The sequence below is a fragment of the Brassica napus genome, chromosome A2 (assembly GCF_020379485.1).
Source record: "Brassica napus cultivar Da-Ae chromosome A2, Da-Ae, whole genome shotgun sequence".
NCBI classification, from domain to species: Eukaryota; Viridiplantae; Streptophyta; class Magnoliopsida; order Brassicales; family Brassicaceae; genus Brassica; species Brassica napus.
Window position 1 is genome coordinate 27,971,566 of NC_063435.1, and position 17,464 is coordinate 27,989,029.

The 17,464-nt window shown below is 28.0% G+C and overlaps 2 protein-coding genes across 2 annotated transcripts; one reads left to right on the forward strand and one right to left on the reverse strand.

Moving 5' to 3' along the window:
• The first annotated feature begins 587 nt into the window (after positions 1 to 587).
• LOC106425600 lies at positions 588 to 2,633 on the forward strand. Its single transcript, XM_013866323.3, has 2 exons — positions 588 to 1,097; positions 1,926 to 2,633. The coding sequence occupies exons 1-2, from the start codon at positions 936 to 938 to the stop codon at positions 2,499 to 2,501; spliced, it is 738 nt and encodes a 245-aa protein (XP_013721777.1). The 5' UTR covers positions 588 to 935; the 3' UTR covers positions 2,502 to 2,633.
• A 6,923-nt stretch (positions 2,634 to 9,556) lies between these two features.
• Positions 9,557 to 10,624, reverse strand: LOC106415162. Its single transcript, XM_013855802.3, has 2 exons — positions 10,288 to 10,624; positions 9,557 to 9,882 (listed from the first exon to the last, which is right to left on the reverse strand). Exons 1-2 carry the CDS (start codon positions 10,400 to 10,402, stop codon positions 9,557 to 9,559), a joined length of 441 nt encoding a protein of 146 aa, XP_013711256.1. The 5' UTR covers positions 10,403 to 10,624.
• Positions 10,625 to 17,464: the final 6,840 nt, after the last annotated feature.

Sequence of the window (17,464 nt, forward strand, 5' to 3'; positions counted from 1 at the left end):
ACATAAAAGTTTAAAGGATTTTATAAAAAAATTTAAAGGATTTTCACAAATCACAATGGTATATTAATTAATTTAGACCATATTGTGGTAACGGTTTCCTAATTCCTATTATTTTTTATTTGTTTAAGAATAGATATTAAGTTAGTTGATACGCGTATTTGGTTAATTTGGATAATTTGGATAATTTTAAATGTGTGTTTTTGGCGACAGTTTTTTGCATTTCAACATATTATTTTCTATTTTCTTAGCATGTTCAGATTCAATATAAGAACTAGCTAACCAGTGGGGAAATGTTGAATATAAAATCAAGTTTTTCGGTAAAGAATCTGAATTCAGTTAGTTGATACGTGTATTATACTCCTTTTGTTTTAAAATATTACATATTTTAGTTTTTTCACATATTTTAATAAAAAACATTAAATTTATATTTTTTTTTATTTTTTCCATAATTTAAAGCCAATAAAAATCAAATAAGTGCAATTAAATTTTTTGAAGTTTGTAATTAGTTAATAAAATATGCATTGAAAATGCAAAAAATAGATTTTTTTGAAACAAAAATTTTCTCTTATGTAATTTTATGAAACGGAAGGAGTAATAATTAAAATAATTTTAAATGTATATTTTTGGTAATAAATGCATATTTGGGATTCAAATGGGGAAACCCGGTTCAAACTTAACCAGCTAGGGTTCGTCGTTTACAAGCGGAGGTATACACTAATACACATGTTTGTATATAAAGGTCCAAATCTATAAAAGGAGATAGAGTGGCTGAGTATCCGGGAAACACATAACTAAGTAGAGAGATAGAGAGATACCAAAGGGTCCACGAAAGACCCGTGCTCAGCTTTGATTCTCTCAATCTCTTCGGTTTCATTTAATTTTTTTATAATCATTTTTTCTTGTGCGACTTGGATCAATCTTATCGATCTGAAAGAATGAAGCGTGAGTATTTGGATTACATATTGGTACCATTAGGGATGGGTTTGATGATATTCTATCATCTGTGGCTTCTCCACCGTATCATTCATCGCCCATCTTCTACTGTCGTTGGCCTCAACGCCTTCAATCGCCGCCTCTGGGTCCAAGCCATGATGGAGGTCTTTTCCTTTCCTTATTATCATACTTTTGTTTGCTTTCTTCTCGTATATAAGTAGACCATTGCTTATTTTTAAGTAAAAAAGAGTAGATGATTTATTTTGTCATAGGTTTGGATCCATCCATGTTTATCTGCATGAGTCGATGATCAATTTTCTGGAAAATGAAAAAAAAAAATCTTAAAAAAATATATATTTTGATTAAGCTCATTGGTTATAGTCTGAGGGTTGGGTATAACTGAGAATCCCGTGAATATCTACCAACCCGTGTGGATGTGCGTTTATCTTCTCATATAGTATAACTTTTTTTGGTGAAAGTTGCATATAGTGTTTACTGCTTACACATAAATAATATAAATATAAATGTAATCTGAATAACATATGATCATTGACATATAAGTGAATGCATGTGTAAAGATTTTCCTGGAAAATAAAATCTTGCCAATGGTTTCAGTTCCTTCTGTATTGGAGGATGAGATGTTGAGAATCTGCGCATATTACACATACTATATAATAATCATCATGCATGTTGTTATTTCGAGAGATTTCTCTTTTCATATGTGAACATAATAATTAGATTTAAAAAAAATCAGATTCTGAAGATTTCCTTAATAAATGAGTCCCCAAGTGTGAAAGTTACTAAGGCACTGAAAATATGCTTTGCATTTCTTGAGGAATAAAACACAGATGCTAATGTTCTTACTTTTCAAAAAATATAAAAAAAGAAAAACAGTTTATGTTCTCCACCAATAATATTCCTCGTTTTGGTTTTCAGATTCCTTGTACAATTTATTTACAACTAATATATACCCTTACAACAAATGAGAGCAGGACGCATCTAAAAATGGTGTTCTAGCGGTTCAAACGCTAAGGAACAACATAATGGCGTCAACACTATTGGCATCAACCGCAATAATGCTGTGTTCACTAATCGCGGTACTAATGACTAGCGGTACAGGGGAACGATCGGTATGGTTTGTGTTTGGAGACAAAAGCGACCAAGCTTTCTCCATCAAGTTTTTCGCAATCCTTGTTTGCTTCTTAGTCGCGTTTCTTCTAAACGTCCAATCAATCCGTTATTACAGCCATGCAAGCATCCTCATCAATGTCCCTTTTAAACAGCTCATGGCTGTTTCTTCTGGTGGTCATAGTCTTATGATAAACCAAGACTATGTGGCTGCAACAGTTAACCGTGGGAGCTACTTCTGGTCGTTAGGACTAAGAGCGTTCTACTTCTCATCGCCTTTGTTCCTATGGATCTTTGGTCCCATCCCGATGTTCATTACTTGTTGCGTTCTTGTTTCGTTGTTGTACTTTCTTGATTTAACATTTGACTCAATGGCTTGTAGCGTTGAGGTTGCAGATGTGGAGGAGACTGAGATTAGAAGCTTAGCTGAAAATGCGTAGTAAGTGGTTGAGAGATTGAGGAGAGTTTTGTTTACTAGAACTGATCTTATGACTTATGAGTTGTATCGATTCAGGTTCAATGGTTGTTGAACCGTGTTGCTTATTGAATAAAAATTTGTCATTTCCAAGCTTTTCTGATATGAACTATATTATCTAATATACCTTATGTTTTATATTTGTTTCTTTGACATCATATCTAATAGTTTTTTTGTTTGACAAAAAAAAAATCTAATAGTTTTTTTTTTTTGCTAAACTATATTTGGTTAATAGTTGCGTATGAGTTCATATTAACATTGGCATGTTTATGTTCAACTTTTGTTACCAGATCTGAAAGTACTTAGGTCTATTACAAACTAAATATATTTTCTAATAATAAACTCAACTGGAGGTGCATCAGAAATACTTTTAACTTCTAGTAACATTTCCCAACGTTGAAGGTTTTTTTTTAATGGGGCATCCTAAATTCCTAATACTAGTATAGTTTTTTTTTCCTTTTTCTAAAGCAATATAATACAGGTAAAAATTTAATGTGTACTTATATCAAATAAACTATATTGATCATCCAGTGAACCTTACTATGAGGTCACATTTTAATTGTTTTTTGGGCAACCACATTAATTTTTTGGGATCTCCTTTCGAGGCATTATATAATCAGGACAAATGTTAAGAAATCTAAAAAGGTCTAACTAATTTTTTAACTAATATTTTTAACGTTGATTTATTATGATATTATAACTATGAAAAAATACGCGATTCGACAATTGACACGACTACATACCTTATGAGATTTCATACCTTATGAGGTTTTACACCTAACTACATCGCCTGAACCGTTCTATGAAGATCCACATCTGACCGCATGTACTAATTAAAAAAAAATTTGATTTAGAGATACGAGATTATTGACAATTAGTGTGTTTCGATCTCTTTGAGATTTAATGCAGTTTTTTCAATAAAAAAGATTTAATTTAGTATATTGTTTTAAATAACAGAATCCATATTCAAAACCGGTATAGTTCTGTTTATATTTTTATTAAAAAATATAATGTTAAAAATATGAGTTTGTGGTAACTTTCTCTTAGCATTTTCAAATTATGACAAATTACAATTATTATGGAAGAATTATATTGTTCTCTCAAATTTATTTTTTAAATAATAATTATTTTCATAAATATTTTAAGTTTATTATAAAAAAGACAAAATTAACTTTTCTAAATCATTTATAAATGTTTAAATATTATTTATAGAAGCTTATATACCTAATTCCAAATCCTAAATAATACTCTAAACAATAATCAATACACTCTAAATATTGTTTTTGTAAAGAAAGGATCCAGAAATAGGTCCACGAACACCATCAATACCACTAAAAAAGAAGCAACGAATGCAATAATAAAACAGAAGTTGCGGTCAATATGTAGAATCATCAAAACACCAAACCACTCAATGTAAAACCGTTTTCAATACTAGTTATCTAGGTACAGAATTATTAGTTAAAGAAATGTGTTTATGGTAACTTCCTTTTAACATCTTATATATTAAAATAGAAATCACAACTTTGATTCGTGTGTGATTTTTTTTAAAAATAGACCCTCACTAGAAATCAGTTACCATTCATTTATTACTAATAATATGGATTAATAATATATCATTTCTAATATAACATTGACTCCTAAAAACCCGGATTGGTTAACAAATTCACCTTGATTCATGTGTGATATTTTTATTTGGCTCATCATTTAAATTTTTTATTAAATGTATTTACTTAATGCTAATATATAATCATTTAACTACTTAAATCATAATATAATTTGATATCTTTTAATTTAAAATATAAATATATATTTAATTTTCTTAACAAATGTGTTGAAAAACATTAAAACAATATCTTAATTATCAAAAATTGTATATAAATATTTTCACTAATTTTGTAATTAGTAATGAAATTAATGTTATTATACATTACTATTTATACTCAGTTATCTTTTATAAAATGAAAAAATTATATCAAATTTTACTATTTTATAGTTATATATATCATTTTAAAATAAAACATTGTATTTAACTAAATATGATAAAATTGTTTTAAACTGATAAATTAATATATTTTATCTTCACAAACATTAAAAAATTATGCTAGAAATATAATATGTTGGTAGAACGGGTTAACATTAGTAAATTAGATAAATCATGTATAAAATTAACTTATCTTAAATTTATATATATATATATATACTATCTTAAATGAATAAACATAAAAAATATTGATAAAGGAAATCTAGCGCTTTGAATTACGGATCAGTATCATAATAATTGAATAAAAAATAATTTTAAAATATATATAATAAAAAATACCAAATATATGTGATGATTTGAAATAATCAATTAACTTACAGCATGAAAACTATAAAATTATTATATTTAAAATAATTATATATAAATATTTAAATATATAAGTAACTTTAAAAATATATTCTAATTATGTAAAATATATATAAATATGGAAATTAATACCCGCACGGTTGTGCGGGTCTAAATCTAGTTCATTTTTTAATACGAGAAGGTACCATTGATATTATTTTCGCATGTAACCTTCTGCAACAAACGAGTAAATAAATAATTTTATAATTTAGAGCAATTTTGAAAATGTACCAACTGATTTTTATATTTTATACGGCATTAGAAACGCATATGTAAACGTGATGTTTTAAGCAGCCTGTGGTGATGCACGGTGCACCAATCAAATGCTTTTAACATATGCAGCGTCCGACTCACAACTCAAAACAAACTTTCAAGATACCAGAAACTTGGACCTAAAACTGAGGACTTTGTTGAAAGAAAATTTTAAATTAGATTCTTCGCATGGTTTTCGCAACAACTAAAATACTCTCTCCGTTTTATTTTATTTGTTGTTTTAGGTTTATGTATATAGATTAAAAAAAACATTTAATTTTACATATTTTTAAAATAAAAATGTCATTGTCTATACACATAACTTTATTTCAACTAATAGAAAAGTTAACTGAAAAATATTATTTAATAAATTTGTATTGAAATTATAAAACATCACTTATTTGTAAACGAATATTTTATTTTACAATCACAATTATATTGAAACAGATGAAGTACAGAGGTTGGGAGGGCCCGGTCGTTATCAAATACTACATTCTCTGGTGCATTAGCTTTGGTCGCAGTAACATTCTCAGGTGTTGCACCCACGGGCTTTACCATTATAGAAGAAGATTGTTCTGTGGTTGCAACCGTTGTTGCTTCAGTCGCTGTTGGCTCTTTTTGCAGTTAGGCTGAGAAAATCTATTTGGTATAGTTCAAGTGGGTTTTCATTTATTGGGCTTTGATAACAAACTCTAGTAGTGAAATGCGCTCGTTAGGAGAAATAGGAAGCTCTCTTCCTCAACCCCGTGGCCAAGTGGATGCACTGATTCTAGGATCCCTTCATCTGCTCTTTTGTTATTCCCTTGTTTTTAGCTTTTTTGGCAAGGTGTAACATAAATTAGATCTACTTTGTTTTGTAAATCTGAACCTTCATTTTTATGATATTTATCATTTAGGAAAAAAAAAAAAGCGCTCGTTAGCCTAATGTCTTTTTGCTGTAGAAAAAAATCTGTAGACTTTTTGCTGTGGCTTTAGATTTTATTGCTGTAGAATTTTATTGAAGCACTAAAAAATTGCTTTGGATATTTGGCTCTGCAGAGCACTTGTACAGCTGTAGGATATTTTAAGAGCTGTGGTTTCAAAAAAAAATTTAAAGCTTGATTGCTCTGAATTTGGTGCTGGTGCTGTGGAAATAAATAGGACTGTGGACAGCACCTACAGCAACTACCAATCACCCCCTAGTTTTTCTTATTTGCAACTTATGGACCACTATCCAAACTTGTCCGTAAGAACGTTCGTATATATATATATATATATAATAACAGCATCAAAAGCTTAACCTTATATCACTAAATGATATGAATAAAACTACATTAGGTACATATTGAATATGTATGACCTATTCTTTTGGATGTCTAAGCAACAGAGAAGATGTTTTAGATAAATGCTTCTTATATATTAAAACAAAAATCACAACTTTGATTCATGTGTATTTTAAAAAAAAAAATAGATCTAATGTACCTATTCATAGAAAGTCATGTTACATTTAATATCTAATCTTATCATTTAAATTTTAGGCCTACTAAAAATTTTATTGGGCTATCAATAATTAGATTTAAACAATAAATGATCTATTGGATTTATAGATAGTATAAATTAAATATATACTCCCTCCGTTTTTTATTATAAGTCGTTTTAGAGAAACTTTTTTGTTCCAAATTATATGTCGTTTTCGGTTTTCTATGTAAAATTTATTAATAATTAATGTTGTATGACCAATGGTAATATATCTTATATTTTTCTATTGGTTGAATTGTGGTTAGATAAATAGTTAATGATGTTTTTGTTTAGAAAATATAAAAAATTAATAGTTTTCTTAATCTATGTGTATAGCTGTAAAAAGACTTATATTAAAAAACGGAGGGAGTATAATTTAATGTTGTAATACTATATCTCTATATGCTAAATATTTAAATATTTGTCGATGTTAACTTTTAAAATTAGAATTTTTTTTAAAAACAAAAAAAATCATATTATCTAACAATGATTAATCTTTACTACCTTAAACCAATGAAAACAAATTTTAAACTATGTAGTTTATTTTTGAAAATTAAAAAAAAAACTAAATGTTTAATTTTTTAAAAACTTTATAAATTTGTGAAATGTTACAATATCTTTGAATATGACAATAAAACAATATTTTACTAATCTTTATATATATAGTTACGATTTTAATAATGAAATAATAATCCAAAATATATATATAGAAGAAGATACAAATACATGTGAAAGTTTGAAACAATCTATTTAATGAAAAAAATATACAGTAAATTTAATATGTTTTAAAACTTGATAAACACATATATTATAATATATACCAATTTAGAATTGAAAACAAAATATTTATATAAAAATAAATGAAAACAAAAATCCGCGCGGTTGCACGGATCGAGATCTACTTTTCTTCTTAAAGTATTTTACGTGTTGACCAAAACATTATTGTACGTAATTAGGTAAATGTTAACTATTGTATATTTGTGATAGAAAGAACTTTTTATAGAAGGTGGAAAATAAATGAAAAAGTATCGGTGACAAAAGTCTCCATTATAGTTGATTAAATGCAGCTCTCTTTTTCTTACTGAATCCCTAATATAAAAGCATCTTTACCGGTAAGTATCTCCAAATTAAGTTTCTAATATTATTTTATTAATGAATAAGATAAATAATTAAATTTTAAAATTAAAATAAATTTCAGTGAATAAAAGACAGACATATGCTTTGTAGTCTCTTCAAGTTATTACAAAGACTCTGATTGATAATCTTGCGGAATGGCATAATCAAGTTTTAAACGCGATTACACAACTATTTTACCAATCAAGAAAAGTTGCGGAATGAAAAAATCCGTAAAAATGTAAATTTGCGTTTTTTTCTGATAAAAATACAAAACAAATTTTCACTAACTGAAAAAGTGAGTTTTAATGGATTATTATAAAACCTACACTTTCATATTATTCAATTATATGATAACACCATTTCAAAATTTTAAATAAATAACAATAAATATTTTAATGATAAAATTATACTAGAATTTGTTTTATAATGGCTCCAATTGGTAAATATCGCTTAATCTCAAAATCGTGAAAAAATGATTAAGTTGTGGAAAAAAATTAATTAAGCTGCATAAAAATTTAAAACTTGCGGAATGGCGGAATACATACTGGATTAATTAAAATAATTTATTAAATGTAAAAAATAATATGAATAATTAAAATAATTACTAATAACTAATAACTAAAATATTTTTAAAATACTTTACTTTATATTACAACTATTTAGTTTATTTCTCAATACGTTTTTAATAATAAATTAACATCTTATAATATCATAAAACAATTATATCATATTTTTTATTTACAACATAAGTATTTATCATTACAAATTTTATTACTATTTACTTAAACTTTTAAGATGATATTATCATATAATTTAATAATATGAAAGTGTTGATTTGGCCAATAATCAACTAAAAATCACTTTTTTACTTAATGAAATTGTTTTTCATGTTATGGTCCGCAAAAAAAACTTGCGTTTTGGCTTTTTTTTATTCCGCAATACTTCTATGATTGGTAAAATATTTGTGTAATCGCGTCTAAAACCTGATTCCGCCATTCCGTATGGTCACTAATCAAAGCCATATGATAAAGTCCCTTACCGGTTTGTTTCAACGGAGGAGGCATAGGGTGGAGTGGTTCGTCTATTCACGTGGTATGTGGGTTCGATTGACTCTTCAGTGGTTCCCTTTGGTGATTCAACAATCCCAGTGTCGTGCTCATCATTTGATTGGTCATGGTGTGTTGGTTCTCTAATCTTTTCCAGGTCATGTGAGCTCTCTGGTTTTCGACGTTTCGGCTGTCTCGAGCCCGTCTTCTTGCTTCTTTGCTTCCATTGTTATTATCGGATTCGTGCTTCATCTCCAAAGAATGGTTTTTCGGCTGATAGGTTCGGAGGTGACCTTTGTGATTCTTCGGGTTTGAGCTTTAGTGAGCGAGATAGGTCAGTTGGGGATGGCGGTTCCCCTCAACGGTGCGGTCCGACTCAATCTCTCGGGTCTCGGTCTTGGCTGAAGAAAGGAGTGTCGCGTAAGCCTTAATTCTGTGTGTTGGCGTCTCTTTTGAGAAGGAAGTGATGATACAGTGGTTGGCTTCACTCAGGTGTAGTCAGCGTCGTTTGCCGCGTGGAGGATCTACGGTAATGACAAGGGACCGGGTCGGTCCTTTGAACCTAGTTTTTTTCGCTCTTATTGTTTCATCATTTACTTTTCCATATACGTTATTGATAAGTCTAATCTATTATTGAGGTCTACTGCTTTTCTGTCGGTTAATCGGAGATCTGTTCCGGTGCCGTTTACGATTTGTTTTTTTTATTTATAAAAAAAAAGTCCCTTAGAGAAAGAAAAAAAGTCCCTTACACAAAAGACTGTCTCTTTTGGTCTTTTCTCTTACTCTCCCTCTAGGAATGGCAATTGGGACAACCCGCCCCGCCGTGGCCCGCCCCGCTGCGGTCTCTATCTCTGGCGGATCTTTGCGGGTCAGCCCGCCGTAACCCGCGGTTCCCAAACCTCTACCCAAACCCGCCCCGCTTGCTATATAGGACTTTGCGGTCCGGCCCGCGGGTAGTGAAAATGCTGTCCTCATTTCTTTGTTGTTGCTTGACTCGTGTGGTGGTGGTTCATGTGTGTCTAATTTTGTAGTAAAGCTTCTCAGCACATCTAGTGACATTAAAAAAAAAAGATAAGAAGGTTGGTTGTCAAGCTTTTTAATGAGACCAAACAAGTGGTATACAATGGGTGCATACCTCTCACAAGTTACGAGTTTTTTATAACCATCATCATCAAGCAACTTATAAGACAAATGACAATTAACAGTAAAACTTTAAAACAATTAACCGTAAAACTTTAAAACTGATAACTTCTTGTCACTAAAGTCTACAACCATCATGTTTCAAGTCAAGTAGTCAAGTCAAACAAAGCAAACGAACTCTTGAACTCAATACTGTAACTTAGTAGCAGATTGTAAATTTGTAATCTAATTACAGTATAGAATGGCGAGTGATATAAATAACATGCAAAGATTTAACTTTAACTCGTGTCTACTGAGAGGAAGAAATCATATACCTGTATAGATGGTAGATGGTGGTAGATCGAGGAAGAGGTGATGAAGATAAGGCTCAGTGGTGACCTTAGTCGACGAGTGGAAGAGAAGGTTCAGAATTGCCTCCACAGTCGCCATTTCTCACCTTTTTCGTCGGTTAGCAGAACACCAAACGTCTCTGGTGAAGAAGACACGCGGGTCTCGAATGCCCCGCAAACCCGCGTCGACCCGCCCCGCATTGGTCCATACCCGAAATTGACCAACCCGCAAGACCCGCAATATCTCGGGCCTAAGATATCTAAGCCCAAACCCGCCCCGCAGTGGGACTTTACGGGCATAGCCCGCGGGCTAAGGTCCCAATTGCCATCCCTATCTCCCTCCATACCGTGATTAACAAATATTTACGGTAATTAATTAACGAACATAAAAGTAACGTAGATATTTTCTTTCGAAAAAAGTATTTAAATACAACTGCTTCCAGTATACTTACATAGCATGAATATATAAAGTATGTGCATTACAGTCTTAATGCCATTGCAGTTGGACTCATGTCACCGCCACATGCGATGCACCATCACCAACTAACTTTATCCCAGCTATTTTAGAACTCACGTATCATGTTATATAAAAAACTTGACAAAAATGTTATATAATTCATTAAGATATTCCGACTAAAAAAGGCAACGCAAACTTTTGAAGCGCAATATACAATAGTGGATATGAATAACTCGATGTGTCAAAACATTAACATGTCACTTTCTTTTCTTTTGACTAAATTAAGGGCATTTCCATTCCAGGAATAATGATTTTTTATTTGTTTATGATAACATTTTTTACTCTAATTTGTAGTAAAGTATGTAATTGGGTTAGAGACGTTCTAACATGTCATTTTAACATTAGATGAAATGGCTATTTATTTGATGTCAAAAAGGTTACTATAGCATAAAAGGTTATGCCAATTATAGCATTCACTATATGGCTTTTTGTTCTTGACTTTTTGGATATATTTTTGAATCGGATTAAAGTCGCATGTTGCCGGTTGGTATAAAAGGGAAATCATGTTATTTCCAGAACGATCCGCAAAATATTTCAAGAAATCATCTTATATATCATTTCAGAGCCGTGCTTAGAAGCTTTTGAAAAAGGCATTTGCCTAGGACCCCCAAATTTTGTAGAAATTTTAGGGTCCTAAATTACAAAAAAATTATTTTTACATGGTAATTAGCATATTCTCTTAGTTAGATTTTTATTTGAATTTAAATTGGAGTTATGTTTAAAGTAACTACGTTTGTGATCATTTTTGCTATATTTTAAATAAAACTATAAAGATTCTACTTCTAAAAAACTATAAATATTTGATCACATTGGTCTTTTCTTTTATATGCTATGAGTTAGATTTATTTTATATATTTATGAGAATTTGATAAAGAAAATATAATATTTTCAATATATAGTTTATTATAGTTAATTTAAATGCTAAGATTTACATTTTTGACAGCTACCAATATTTCAATCACAAATTTATATCATTGTATTTATATTATAAATTCATACTTTTTTCATGATTTAAAAATTTAATTTTATAAAATTTTGGTGAAGAAAATTTAGAAAACGTTTATGTAATAATTCAAAACTTTTGAGTGTTATATATATATATTAAAAATATATCATGTAAAATATATTTTTGAACTCGCCTCGGGCCTCCGAAAACCTTCGCACGGCACTGTATCATTTACCAGCAAAAATAAGACAATCAGTACTAAAAATAAACCCCAAAAAAAATCCTGAAAGTCTGGTTATTGATTCGTAGCAATATCTAATTTTGAGATTAAAAACCATTCAACAATTAGTTTGATGTCAGATCATCTCGACTAAAGTCTACAACAATAGCTGAGGCACAGACCTATATGGAGATAATTGAATATTGCTAGCTTAGGCACAAGACTATATGGCGATTAATGAATTTTGTTATACATTGTTATATAGACTTAATAAACGAATGTATTTGGATAAAGATGCATGCCTATATTATATATACCTACAAAAGAGTATACATGCAACATGTTGTATGCACTGAGTCAGCTCCAGGTGTTTTGGCACATGTAAACATGACCAGAACTGTTTACCTTTTATTATTTAATAAAAAATAAAATTTAAAGAAAAAAATTGATGACCTCACACCAAAGTTATGAATGGGAGCATGGATGCGGAATTGATATGATTTGACAGAAATGTTAAGCAAGTTACCAATCAACAATAGTCATGACAAAAGTGTGGTCCGTATGAAATAATGCACTCGGCAAAAAACTGTTTTTAGGCTCCGAATGGTGACTGTGGTTTGAACAGTACAGAACAAGCGGTTCAACTGCGGTGTTGTTCTAACAGTTATAAAAATGTATAGATATATAATATATATAGAGATTTTTGTTAGTGTTAACTGCGGGGCGAGGCGGGGCGGGACGATAGTCACCATTCGAAGCCTTAGTTGTTCTATATTAATAAAAAGCACACCTCTTATTTATAAAATGTTAACTGTAGGACAAGTGTACCGCATAGCGGGAGGGAAAATGGGTCACCATTCAGCTAATTGTATTGCCACTGTTTTTCATAAATAAAATAATAAATAAATTGTAAAAGAAGAAGTGCGGGTTAAGAATACCTTGGAACGCACCTTGTAACGCACATGCATGATTTTAGGTGTGGTTTGTATTATATAAGATGTGTTTTTTAAAGCAAATATATTTTATGTTACCTAAAGTATTTTATATTATACTACTAGATTTTTGTTATACTACAGCATACACGGCCATCATAAAAATGCATATTTATTTTTATTACCTTTTGGTGTCAAAAGACAAAAACCTATATTCAACCCTTAATATTTATCTATATAATATGCAAAAAATATATTTTAACTGTGTATTATCTAGTTAACGAAATCAAAAATGTAGTTAGAGGTATATTATCATAGAAAACTTTGTTTTTATTATTTTTAATCTCTAAATAGTCAAAACACATATTAAAATATAATTTTCTTTTCTATATTTCCTTGTTTATTGTACCTTTTTTTTCCAAAGAAAAATTAGTATAATTTTACAGATATAAATACTAAATTAATATAGATAAATTCATTTTATTTTATTACTTATTAAATATGAAGATCATTGTACAAAATACCTTTCATTGATAATGTATTTATATAATATATAAAAATAAATGTGTATTATTTGGGTGATAAAATTTAATTTTACTAAAAATACTTTTTTCATCAAAAAACTATAAGTTGAATTTTGAACTATAACAAATATTATAAAACTAAATATAGTTAATATTTAAAAATATATTCACTATAGTATAGATTTTAAGTACTTATTTCATATGCATGTTAAGATTTGATGGTAGTAAATATAGGTTTGGACACATTTATCCGGAATCAAAAAATCAAGCTGAAAATAAAGTTTTGTTCGGGTTTGGATCCTGTCAATTATACTAGTAGACTTATATCTCTAGAACTGAAAAATTAGAACTGAACCGAGAACCGAATGGATATCCAAATTTTTATAGTTTATATATTTATAAATTTAACTATATTTAGTTTGAAAATAATTAAATAATATAAAAGTATTTTTATATGTCAAAATACCCAAAAAATATAATTCATATTTAAGCTATATAAATATTTTTAAAATAATATATATATTTTTAAGATTATGTTAGTATCACTAATATTTTAGTTTATAAATTATAAAATACATTATATCTATCCTGCAGTTGCACTATTCATTATAAATGTCACTATTCATATTTTATTATGAACCGCACCGCTTAGACGAATCGTAGTTGTTCTACAGTATGCGTTTCTCCTGTATAAACCGTAGTAAAAACACACTGCACTAACTAATCTGATTATCCCGCACCGTCCAACTCGCTGTTATTATTCAGAGCCTCAGTAAAATAGATGCGGTCGTCGCCTCTTTGGTGCGGTATTCAAAGTTCTGATTTTTAAAAATAATATAAATTAGTCTTGTTAGCTGACTTTAGTATATAAATTTGACATTAATATATCTGATAGCAAAGTTAAAGTGGACTTTAAACCTATTCACAAATAAACACTTTAAAAATATTCAAGAATCTCAATAAATATATAATGTTCACATATTTACTTAATTTGCTTTGTAATATATCTATTAAAAATTTTTATTTTTAATAAAATATAAATTTAATTATTAAAAACTTATTTGTAACTGTAAAATATATTTTCCAGTATTGATACTTATTAAAATAAAAATGACCCAAAATGCGTAAATACATGAACAAATTCTATATTTCAATCAATTTTATTTTGTACCCCAATCAATTTTATTTTGTGCGTTTTTTTGTGTGTGTTTTTGGTTTGGATTATTACATATTATTATTATTACTTTTATCTATTTAAACATTTAAAATTATAAAAATAATAATTATGATGTTATCACTAAGCAAAAATTTTAATTTCTAAATGTATTAATATGTTGAGAAAATATATTAATATATATATATATATATATATCAAAAACGTACTACTTTTTCTATCAAATTTGCACTTATCTCGCAAACCACATGAACTGCAGTTAGACCGTACCGCACTCTAATTCGGCACCACTTATATTATCAAAATCTATGTTACCATTCGGACCCCAAGTATCTCATCAAGGCTTGTAATATACCACTATAAGAAAATCTTGTGTGTGTGTATATATATTGACACCTCTACCTAAAACTACATAAGATCATAAAATAGTTAGAGTCTTTGAGATGGCTTGTAGAAATTATCATAAATTAGTTGTTCTTGACAAGAAAAATCCATTCATTACAAAAAAACATTCTCCAAGGATTCGATAAAAAAAAACATTCTCCAAGGCTTTTCTGGTATAAGAAATATCAGTATCCGCTATTAATGTAATTTTTTGTATATTTTGCTAAAGATGAATATATGTATATACATTAAGATAAATCGGAAACAATAAAAGTATACCATGAGTAGGAAAAATTGAAATTTTAAAAATATAAGAATAATGTTATACATTAAATACAAGCTAAATAAGACTTTTTATAAATGTTGCATAAGAAAGAGTTAATTAATCAACATCAATAAAAAAATCTATCATTATAATATCTTTAAATTATTTATACATAAAGGCTAGATCTTTGACCTGAATTTTGAGTCAAAATAATGTGTATCGCAAGCTTATATACGGTGCTTGGAGTCAATTGTTCTACTTGGTTATAGAGTATGTTTATGTTGATTACAAAAAAAAAATTCTCTAATAAAATAATTAGAAGTTACGTTTTAGACGTGGATTATAGACCGCTCATCTAAATATATTAAGAATCTGAGTGAATTCTCTGCACTCTTTCATCTAGCATTTCCGTATAGCATCTAATCTATTAAAAGAGAGTCCTATTTTTTATCTACTGGTAACAAGTCATACTAGGACCATCTAAAAAATTAATTAATATGACATATTTTATTATTTACATTAATAATAAAATAAATATAAATATAAATTTATTATTAAGTATAACAAATTCTGTTGAGAAATAATCTAACCAAATCTTACCAACCTTCTAAATATTTTTATAAAATAACATTTAATTAATTTCGTAAATACTAATATAACTTTATAATTCAATGTTAATTAAAAATTTATTATAAAACAAGAAAATAAAATTCTATACTATTTTTTATATATTTTAATTATATTATGTATTATATTAAAATAGAAGTACTATATGAATTAAATATGGATAAATTTATCTATTTTATTTTTAAAATAGTTTCATTTAAATAAATTATCACTCATTATCAAAATGTGTTAAAATTTGTAAACTATATTATATTTTTTAGAAAAATAAACTTATAAACATAAATTCATTAACATAGGTTAAACTTTTATATCTACAACTACATATTATTTTATTTTTTTATTTTGAAACTCTCAACAATATATTGTTTAAAAAATAATAATATACAAAAATATAATAGTTTATAACTAACCTTTAGTTCTTATACTATTTAAAAATATGTTATTAGAAAACTATGAAATTTTAATTATTCATTCAAAATATTAATTACAAGTCAGATTTTAATTATAAATTTAATATTTATATTAATTATAAACATATTCTGAGAGATGTATAAAAATCTTACCGAAATTAAAATTATTTATATAAAATAATGTATTAATTTAGTAACAAAACAATTTCGAAAATCATATAATCTTCCACCTCAAATATAGTTGTGTAATTTTCAAAACAATTTTAACAAAATATAAAATTAAAAAAGTAAGTATGCAAACTTAAAATGATAATGTTTTAAATTTTTCAAAAGGTATAATCATAGATAATAAAGAATAACTTCTTGAAATGTAACACGGAAAAATAAACTATGTTATAAAAATTAAAGTAATCTAATATTTTGAAGTTTTAATTTAATAACAAAAAAAAACTTAATATCATAACATCCAAAAAATATTCTAAATCAATAAAATTTACTAAAATAATATGATGGATGCTACCATGTATACAATTTACTAAAATAATAGATTTATATTCACAATATATAACACTAAAATTAAAATTATATACTTAAAATGTTTATAATAAATCAAAAGTATACATTCATAAAATGAAAAATATCCGCACGAATGTGCGGGTCAAAATCTAGTTCACATTATTTTAGTGGTCAGACGCAAATGGGGATCACTTTGGTTTCTAATTATGTTCATTAATGAACTGTACATGTAGATTATATTATGTTATACAACTCTAAGATATGTGTATCTATATATTTTAAAGTTTCAACATTTCAACTACGGCACAGCTTGGTTTAGATTGGTAACTAAATTAGCGCATTCTTAATGCAAAGAGGAGGTTCCAAAATATCGTTCATCAACGTCGGTCCACTTTGCGTATTCAAATAGAAAAGAGTATTTATATCCAAGTCTCATATGTTTACGTATCGACAAAATTTAGAAAATGTCTCCATCAATACCAAATACTCATGTTCTAAGAAATTTCAGTTGCTGACAAAACAAAAAATTAAATTCAGTTTGTGATCCTCATGTCGATTCTTATGTTTGATCAACATGGTATAACAGTGTTACAGTGTACATGATGTTTTTTTTGCCAACAAGTTGTACTTGATGACTTAGTATTATA

Bases quoted from the DNA above. Each gene is read 5' to 3' on its own strand.
- LOC106425600 (XM_013866323.3), top strand. From the start codon at position 936: ATGAAGCGTGAGTATTTGGATTACATATTGGTACCATTAGGGATGGGT. The intron at 1,098-1,925 runs GTCTTTTCCTTT...AAATGAGAGCAG, and splicing joins GGGTCCAAGCCATGATGGAG to GACGCATCTAAAAATGGTGT.
- LOC106415162 (XM_013855802.3), bottom strand. From the start codon at position 10,402: ATGGCGACTGTGGAGGCAATTCTGAACCTTCTCTTCCACTCGTCGACT. The intron at 9,883-10,287 runs GTATATGATTTC...TAATGTCACTAG, and splicing joins ACCATCTACCATCTATACAG to ATGTGCTGAGAAGCTTTACT.